Genomic DNA, 8,858 nt, shown 5'->3' on the forward strand with positions numbered 1-8,858 from the left:
GGTGCGTAGCTGTGGTGAGCATTCGGAGACCTACCCACAGGAACGGTGGAAGCTGCAGCGGTGAAGGCCACCGCAAGGAGCTGGCCTTGCAGCAGTCTGTGGCCTCTCCCGTGCGGGCTGCGGGTCCCAGCCCGCCCTCCAGGCGGAGCCTGGGTGCGACGACTTTTCCATTGGCCACGGCCCGGAGTCCAGGGGCGGGCATTCGTGGCCAGGCACCTTTGGGGATTGGCGTCGTTGTGAACAGACGCTCAGTTTGTGACCGCCGCGGCTTCGCCGGTGTCTCCGGCTGCGCGCAGGGCGGGCCTCTCCGGGTCCCCTGCAGTCATTGGTTCGGTGCGGTTTCCTTGGGGACGTGGCGCCGCCGGCGGCCGGGCCTCCTTCCGGCTGTGTTGGGAGCCACTGGGAACGGCTGAGGACCAGGACCAGGCCGGGCTGTGCAGAGGGACGAGCGGGCCTCGGGATTCCCGTGAGTGGGATTGCGGGAGAGCTGCGGGACGGATAGGGACGAGGAGAGAAAGCGGGGTCCCCTGGCCCTACCACCGGGGGTGGCGTGCTCCGTGAACACTGAGCCTGTCCACAGGAAAGCCCCGCGTTCGGGATGCACGGTAGGATCCTCTGGGCCCGTGGGAGGAGAGAGAAGCGACACGGAGTGAGGGTCAGTACAGTGGGAAGGAAACGTGCAGTCGCTGCGGGGATCAGGCCCTTTGGGCACTGCCTGAAAGCCAGCCAACCCTTTCCAGGCTGCAGGTTTAGGAGATGCCTGGGACTAGGAGGCCACCCTCTCAGAGCAAAAGGAAACGGAGGTGACAGACGTCGAGATCACTGAAGGGAACCCATGGCTAGGTAAGCTTTGCACTCATTATATCTGTCAAGGGGCTCAGTGGAGGGTGGTAGCAGGGGCGGGGGGAAGGGGGGCGGCGCCGGGAGGCTAGGTGAGGTTTGCCCTGAGGCTGCGCCCAAACTTTGCATCCTGGTCAGGTGTATGCAAAGATGTCAAAGCTGCATTCTTTGGAAAGGCCAGTCGAATCATTTCCAGCCCATAACCTGGGGTCTTGAGAGTAGCAGTGGTTGTATCTGAAAGGTGGTTGAGTTAAGGCCAAAAACTCAGTTTTGACTGTGTATCTGTTAAAACTAATTTTAAGAAAAGGTCTCCTTGTGTCTATAATTTGCTAAAGCATTTTTTAAAAAATCAGTTAAATAACTTGTGTAACTATCTGGTTTCTTGACAGCATGGCTAGTGGTCATGCTGCAGCTTCTCTGATTAGCCAGTGTTAGGAAGTGCCCCCCCCCCGCCCCCCTCCCTTTGATCTTTCCACCAACAGTAGATTACTCAAGCGTAAAGTTTGGAGACAGCACACCATGTCTTTCTAAACTGCATGATGGAAAGAAACACTATGAACAATACAGGTGCTTGTCTTTCATTTGCAACTTAAAAAAAAAAACAAAAAAACATTTAGACTTCTCTTGACCTGGGATTTTTGCCTTCAGGGTGTTCATCTAGTTTTAAAAACAGTTTTAAAGCGGTAATTTATGGCGAGTTTTTAGGACTTAACAAATGTTTGTCTCATTCCAGGATCAGTTTTTCCTACCTCTGCCCAGCCTCCTGGTACTTCACTGTGCCTACAGTGAGCCCGTTTCTCCGTCAGCGGGTGGCATTCCTGGGACTCTTCTTTATACCCTGTCTCCTTTTACTTCTTTTAATCATGGATCTACGACACTGGGCCACTTCGTTACCACGGGACAGGCAGTATGAGAGGTAAGTCAGCTTTTGATCACTTTGCTCAGATTGGTATTGAAGTTACAACCTTACGTCTGCAGTTCAGGGGACTGACCCGGGGTCTTGCACATGCTCGGTAAGCCTCATGTCACTAAGTTATGTCCTCACACACTTTAAACGTTTAATGGTTGAGACAGGGTTCTCCCTAAATTTCCCTGGCCCAGAACGACCTCGAATTCACTCTGTAGGCTCATCTTGAACTTGGATGCTGTCAGTGTGCGGCTCACCCTCTCGACTGGTGGGATTGTAGTCTGCGGCACCAGACTTGGCTGGTTTTCTTTTCTTTATTTTTAAATAAACTCTTTCACCCGCTGCCTTTGACTCCTGAGCTATATATTTTTATTAGTAAAATTGCATGCCATTCCTTACGTAAGGAAAGTCCTAAGTCCCATTTTGGCTGTCTGCAGTTTTAGTTCAAGAATGCTGACACTGTATTTCAGCCGTGAAAGATAGCTTTCTGTTTTCTCGTCTGGGTGGACTGAGGCTTACTGGGTCATACACGTTTAGGATCGTTGTGCTCTTTTGGTGACTCGACTTCTCTGTCTTTGTTAAATGGGTCTCTTTATCCTTGATTCTACTCTTTGCTCTGAAATCGACCAGCCTGATATTAGTCTATATCTCAGCTGTCTTCTGAATTGTGTTAATGTGATTCTTTTCAGTACTTTTAAGTATGTCTTTAAAAAAATACTATTTTTATTTGCACGTGTGTGTCCCGTGTGCATTTATGTGCACCACGTGCCTAAAGAGGACAGCAGGTGTTGGATCCCCTGGAACTGGCATTATGGGTGGTTGTGAGATACCATGTGGGTGCTGGGAACCAAACCTGGGTCCTCTGGAAGAGCAGTCAGTTCTTTTACCTATACAGTACTGTGTGTGTGTGTGTGTGTGTGTGTGTGTGTGGTGGGCTTTTTGTAGATAGTGAGTTTGGCCTTGCTTTTTTTATCCATTCTGGCTGTGTGGGTGATCACCACATTTATGTTTTGTCTGTTATGTTTAGACCTCTCTCTCTCTCTCTCTCTCTCTCTCTCTCTCTGTGTGTGTCTTATATTTGCCCATCCTCCTTCCCCTTTGTCCTTTCTTTGGAATTGAGTACGGTTTTTATGATTCTATTTTGTCCTCTTTGTTGGATTAATCAGATATAATTTAATTCCTCTTAATGGCCGCCTTGGGGTTTATAGTGCATAGCTTTATAACAATGGCTTGTACTTCAGGTGATGCGTTGTAACCATCTGACAGCAGGAAACCTTCTGTCTGCCTTTCCCAGCAGTCTTTGAGCTATTGTCAGACATTTTACTTCTACAAATGGTGTAAGTTCAATAACATGTTGTTATTACCTTAAACAGTCCATTGTCTTTTCAAGGTTTTTTTTTTTTTTCAAGAATTAAAAAAAACAAACAAACAACTTATGTGTTTACCCATATGTTCATCCGTGCATCTCCCATTATATTCCTGTTGCCTTTTAAAAAAACCTTTTCCCCATTCCTAGTAGGGTGAGTCTAGAGGGGGTGAATTCTTTCATATTTTATCTTTTATTTTTGACAAAGTCCTTACTTGGCTTTCATTTTGGAAAAAAAAAATCCATGGTTAAAGAACTCATGTGCAGATTGTTTTTGTCTTGTGGGCTTACATTCTTTCTGAGAAGTCTGCCGCTGAGTGTCTCCCGTGTGCACGAGTCTCCTTTCCTCCTAGAGCTTTCGAGATGTTCTCCTAGTGATCTGAAGCAGTATGACTGGGCCGTGCTTTGTGAGAGTTTTCTCTGTGATTAGTGTCTCTCACTCAGGAGCAGTCATGTGTGGAGAGCTTGCTCTGCACCACGCTGAGGTACAAAGGTGACCGTTAACGTGACCCTTGGATTTGTAGATCTGTAAGGTTAAGAGTTTTAAAACCAAATTTAGACAGTTTTTGACCATCGTCTTCTCATCAATTTTTCTGTTCTCCTTTGGGGACTCTGGCTACATGTGCATTGAGCCTGGACGCTTCCCCCAAGCTAACTGGTGATGTGGGTTTTTTTTCTCTCTCTCTGTGTTTTATTCTGGATATTTTATTTCTGTTTATTTATTTATTTATTTATTTATTTATTTAATTTTTTAATAGAGTCTCATTAGATAGCCCTGGGCAGTCTCGGATTCTCTATGTAGCTCCAGCTACATAGAAATCTGTCTGCCTCTGCTTCCCAAGTGCTGGGCCTAAAGGTGTGTGCCACCATGCCTGGCTCATTTAATATGCCTTCCTTAATGTTTCATGTACTCTTAATTCTGCCCAGGGAAAGCAGAATATCCTTTTTTTCACAGAAAAATTTTCTGAGTTATTTCCTGTGCTTTCAAAGCCCCACCAACTGCACGAGAAGGTTTGTATTCCTTTCTAGGAAAATCTTGTTTTTCTGAGGGCCTGTATTCTTTTATAGGAAACTCATGTTTTTATATTTTTATATGAATTTCTGTTGAGGCTACAGGATTAAATGATGTTATAGTGTATTCATCATTTTCAACATGGCTTTCTTTCTTTCTTTTTTTCTTTCTTTCTCCCTTCTTCCTTTTTTCCTTTCTTTTGAATTGCTTCTTAGACATGTATCAGGGGACTTTGGACTCCAAGTAATAACTCAGATCGACTTAAATAATAATAAGTACAAAAAACCCCTTTTTTGTACTTATTATTATTTAATGGATGTCCCTGTACTTCCCCATCTTGCTTACAGGGTCAGCTTATTTAATGGTTGTAAAGTTGCAGCCAATAGCATTCAGGGCCACAGGTATCCTCATTCAGGTCCCATCAGGAGAGAAGCAGGCACTGCGTGGCCCTTTCATAGTAAGGATGGAGGTGAACCTTGCCAGAATCCTCTAGCAACACGAGCATTGCAGCTTTTTGTGGTCAGAATTGTGACCAATGCCTGTTCTACTTTTCATCGGTTCTGTCCCCAGAATTTCTCATCTCGTATTTTATGTTGTCGTTAAGAATCACGTTGAAAGCCATGATGTGCGGGCTCTGCTTGTCTGTTCAACCTTCCTTCCGCAAGAGCTCTCGTTCACTTGTAGTTTAGAGTCTTCCTTTCCGGGAGAGAATATATTGTTTGCGGCACTACAGTAGTCACACAGAAAAAAGAAATTTGTCAATTAAAACCACAGGTTTTACATCTCAGTCTGCAAGCTGAGTTTCTTTGCTGCTTAATGGGGTTTTCTTGGCAGACCTTAGCACGGCTTTCTATTGGCAGACTGCATTACCTGAGTCGGCTCCATATGGATTAGCTCACATGGTCAGGGCGAACTGTCAGAGGATGAGTGGTGAGCTGGACGCTAGAGGGGTAGATCAGGGTCTGGCTGGTTAGAGGTGAGCTGGGTGGTGGGTGGACAGGTACACTAGGATCTGGCTGGTTATGATGTTGGATCAGGGGTGGGGATAGGAGCGGGAGGCAGGGATGGATGGAACTGTTCCAGATTTCAACGTAAGGGTAGAGAAAAGGCTTAGAAGGTTTCAAAGGGAGTTGTGTTAGGATTTGCTCTTCTAAAAAGCTCGGCAGTGGTGGTGCACACCTTTGGTCCCAGCACTTGGGAGGCTGAGCGGGTAGATCTTTGAGTTCCAGGCCAGCCTGCTCCACAAAGTGAGTTCCAAGGCAGGCAGGGCTCTACTGAGAAACCCCGTCTTGAAAGACAAGCAAGCAAGCAAGCAAGCAAGCAAGCAAGCAAACAAACACGCTCACGTCGATGGCCTTGTGGAGAATGAATTGGAAGGAAAGATGAAAGCAGAGAGACTTACTTGGGCGGAGAGAGGGGTAGGTAGCCTGAAGTTGGATGACAGCAGCACAGATAAAGCAGAGTAAAGCCCCAAGTGGACGGAAGGAGGTATAGTGACCCACGGTGTCCGAAGCAACCAGATCCTATATCTAACTACTTGTTAGGTTGGTTTAATTGAAATGAGATCGCTGTGGAACCGTGGAGGACACACACTGGGCCCTGAAAGGACATTACTATAAGTCCTAACACCCTGAACCGACCCGCTCAAGCGATCAGCAGCCTCGTACCCCAGAGCTTATTGTTGTTTAATGGACAGCCGTGTACACACTGCCGCTAACAGCTGTGTGCTATAAATTCCTCTTTGTGGCAGCCTCCACGAGGCATCTAGGGGTCGAACATTCTCTGAGAACTTGCCATGGGTTCATAGGATTGTATTAGACAGGGGGGGGGGGGGGGGGTACAAAGATGAACAGAACGTGGCTCCTGAACACAGAGTTCATAGCCTCATTAGACGGCAGAGCCTAGTGAGTAATTGAGATAAGTCCTTTAGAATCAGGGACAGAGTTAATCATAAATGAATCATAAGAGAGCCATGAGTAAGGAACCAGATGTGCTCCTGTAAGTTCATGTTCTAAAAGTGCATGCACATTGTGATAAGATAGGACCTTTCCTACTGCTTGCTTTTCTTCTTCCTTGTTCTCGTCCTCCTCTTCCTCTCCTGTCTCCATGTCTGTCTTCCTCTCCCTCCTTTTCTCTCCCTCCTCCTTGTCTTCCTTTCCCTCCTCCTCTTTCTCTCCATCCTCCTTGTCTTCCTCTCCCTCTTCCTTGTGTTCTTCTCCCCCCTTCTCTTCCTCCTCTTCTCCCTCCTCCTTGTCTTCTTCCTCCTTTCTCTCCTCTTCCTCCTCCTCTCCCTCCTCCTTGTCTTCCTCTCCCTCCTCCTCTTTCTCTCCATCCTCCTTGTCTTCCTCTCCCTCTTCCTTGTGTTCTTCTCCCCCCTCCTCTTCCTCCTCTTCTCCCTCCTCCTTGTCTTCTTCCTCCTTTCTCTCCTCTTCCTCCTCCTCTCCCTCCTCCTCTCCCTCCTCCTTGTCTTCCTTTCCCTCCTCCTCTTTCTCTCTATCCTCCTTGTCTTCCTCTCCCTCTTCCTTGTGTTCTTCCCCCCCTCCTCTTCCTCCTCTTCTCCCTCCTCCTTGTCTTCTTCCTCCTTTCTCTCCTCTTCCTCCTCCTCTCCCTCCTCCTCCTCTCTCATCTTACTGCCTTGTTTTTGCTTTTGCTTGCTCTATAGGCAAGGTTGACCTGAAAGTCACGGTATTCCACCAGCCACTCCTTTCCTTTGCCAGTGTTTTAATTAGCATGGCTCTCACTTGTCACACAAAACCAAAGATCAGAATGATGGCCACTGTGGGTTCAGGCTGTCAATAGACGCAGGTGCCCTAAATGCAGTGGTAACTGGCATGGGGCAGTGAGGCCAAGGAAGAATTTATTAAAGACAGCTGGAAACCAGGTGTTGTGTGGCATGCTTGTGTTCCAAGCCTAGGGAAGGAAGGCAGACTAGGCTACAGAGTAAGAGCCTGACTCAGAAATACTGGGAAAAAATACACTGAATAATACAAAATTTCTGCAGTATCTATCATGGTAAACAGTTCTTTCTATTTCCTTAAAACTTTTATTATACAGTCTGACCATTTAGTTAATGGTGATCTTGAATAATTGCTTTTAGCCTTTGTATCTTTAAATCACTAAGGGACTTGTAATAAATGGAGGTGATAAGGTCTCTCTGAAGCGCAGAGGCTTCCAATATGCAGCCTAGTTGAGAACACTCATTATGGTTCCTTGGGGTGGTCTTGTGGTTTTAGGGTTAATTAGCCCTAATCCTTTGTTATGTGGGTCATCTTGGGGTAGTGTCTTAATTAGTTCTACAATCCAGTTTATTTCAGTGCATAAAGTGGGAGTGAAAATTATTCCTTTTCCCTTTTTTTCCCTTTTTTTCCCTCTCCTCTCCTCTCCCCTCCCCTCCCTCTCTTCCTTCCTTCTTTTGTTTCTTTTTCTTTTGGACTCTTGTGCCGGGCAGTGGTGGTGCACACCTTTAATCCCAGCACTTGGGAGGCAGAGACAGGTGGATTTCTGAGTTCAAGGCCAGCCTGGTCTATAGAGTGAGTTCCAGGACAGCCAGGATTACACAGAGAAACTCTGTCTCGAAAAACCAAACCAAAAAAAAAAAAAAAAAAAAAAAAAAAAAAAAAAAAAAAAAAAAAAAGACAGGGATTCTCTGTATAGCCCTGGCTATCCAAGAATTTGCTCTGTAGACCAGGCTGGCCTCAAACTCACAGATCCACCTGCTTCTGCCTCCTAAGTATGGGGATCAAAGGTGTGCATCACCATTTCCAGGCTGTGAAAATGTTTGCCTTAGGAATAAAGCATTTAGTTGCCTATCACCCCAACACTTGAGAGGTAGGGGTGCTGAGACCCTGCCATGGAAAAACATAGCCAGCAGCAAATAAAGAAATAAAAGAGTCTAGGCCACCCAACATAACGATTATGCAAATTCTAGCCCGAGTATAGTATTTGAAGTAATGTTGATTTTTTTTTCTGTTCTTAAATTACTGTCTCTGCCCTGAAGTATATTCTGCAGATGATGAGCAATGTTGTCACCATTAAAAGTTGTGTCTTTTCTTCCTTTCTTTCCTTCCTCCTTTTCCTCCCTCCCTCCCTCTTCCTCTCTCATTCTTTCTTTCTTCCCTGTGACAGCAGTGGCTGCTTGACTACTAGGGAGCACTAGCTAATGTCAGAATGACAGATCAGGAAACAGGGAATCACAGGAAAGCTTTAGCAATGGTTCTGAAAATTTTAAGGAAAGTCCTTCTACTTGTGACTGTTTCCATTACACACAGATATAATATAGTCTTATGCTTCCTACTTAAGTTATCCCTAAGTCACACGGTGAAATTTGAAGCAGTGTTCTATGGTGTTCCACAGATGGCACCGTGCTGCTGGGGACAGAACACAGGTGTCCCCACAGGAGCAAATGTGGAGACCTTTGCTCGGGAGAGTGTGTGCCAGGGAACACTGCCCGCAGTCCTTCTGTGGTCTCAGGAACAAAAGCTTAAGCTTACAGTGGTCTTTCTGCATCTCTACGCTTCCTAATACTTAATTGTTTTCTGTTAGAAACAATTTCTAATGTTGTACCATTTCTAAGGTAATATAACTGAAAACATTAGAAGCTCCTGTGTGGATTTTCTGTAGGCAATTTAAAAATCTGAGGGTCGAGCCGGGCGTGGTGGCGCACGCCTTTAATCCCAGCACTCGGGAGGCAGAGGCAGGTGGATTTCTGAGTTCGAGGCCAGCCTGGTCTACAG

General features: G+C 46.2%; 1 protein-coding gene across 1 annotated transcript in view; it reads left to right on the forward strand.

The window, feature by feature from the left end:
* The first annotated feature begins 233 nt into the window (after positions 1-233).
* Positions 234-8,858, forward strand: part of Entpd7 (ectonucleoside triphosphate diphosphohydrolase 7) — a 40,171-nt gene continuing 31,546 nt past the window's right edge. The window contains exons 1-3 of the mRNA XM_021151868.1: positions 234-466; positions 741-843; positions 1,574-1,756. Coding sequence (XP_021007527.1) covers positions 836-843; positions 1,574-1,756 — 191 coding nt within the window. The 5' untranslated portion in view covers positions 234-466; positions 741-835. The remainder of the gene's footprint in view (positions 467-740; positions 844-1,573; positions 1,757-8,858) is intronic.

Source organism: Mus caroli, chromosome 19 (genome assembly GCF_900094665.2).
Source record: "Mus caroli chromosome 19, CAROLI_EIJ_v1.1, whole genome shotgun sequence".
In the NCBI taxonomy this organism is placed as follows: domain Eukaryota; kingdom Metazoa; phylum Chordata; class Mammalia; order Rodentia; family Muridae; genus Mus; species Mus caroli.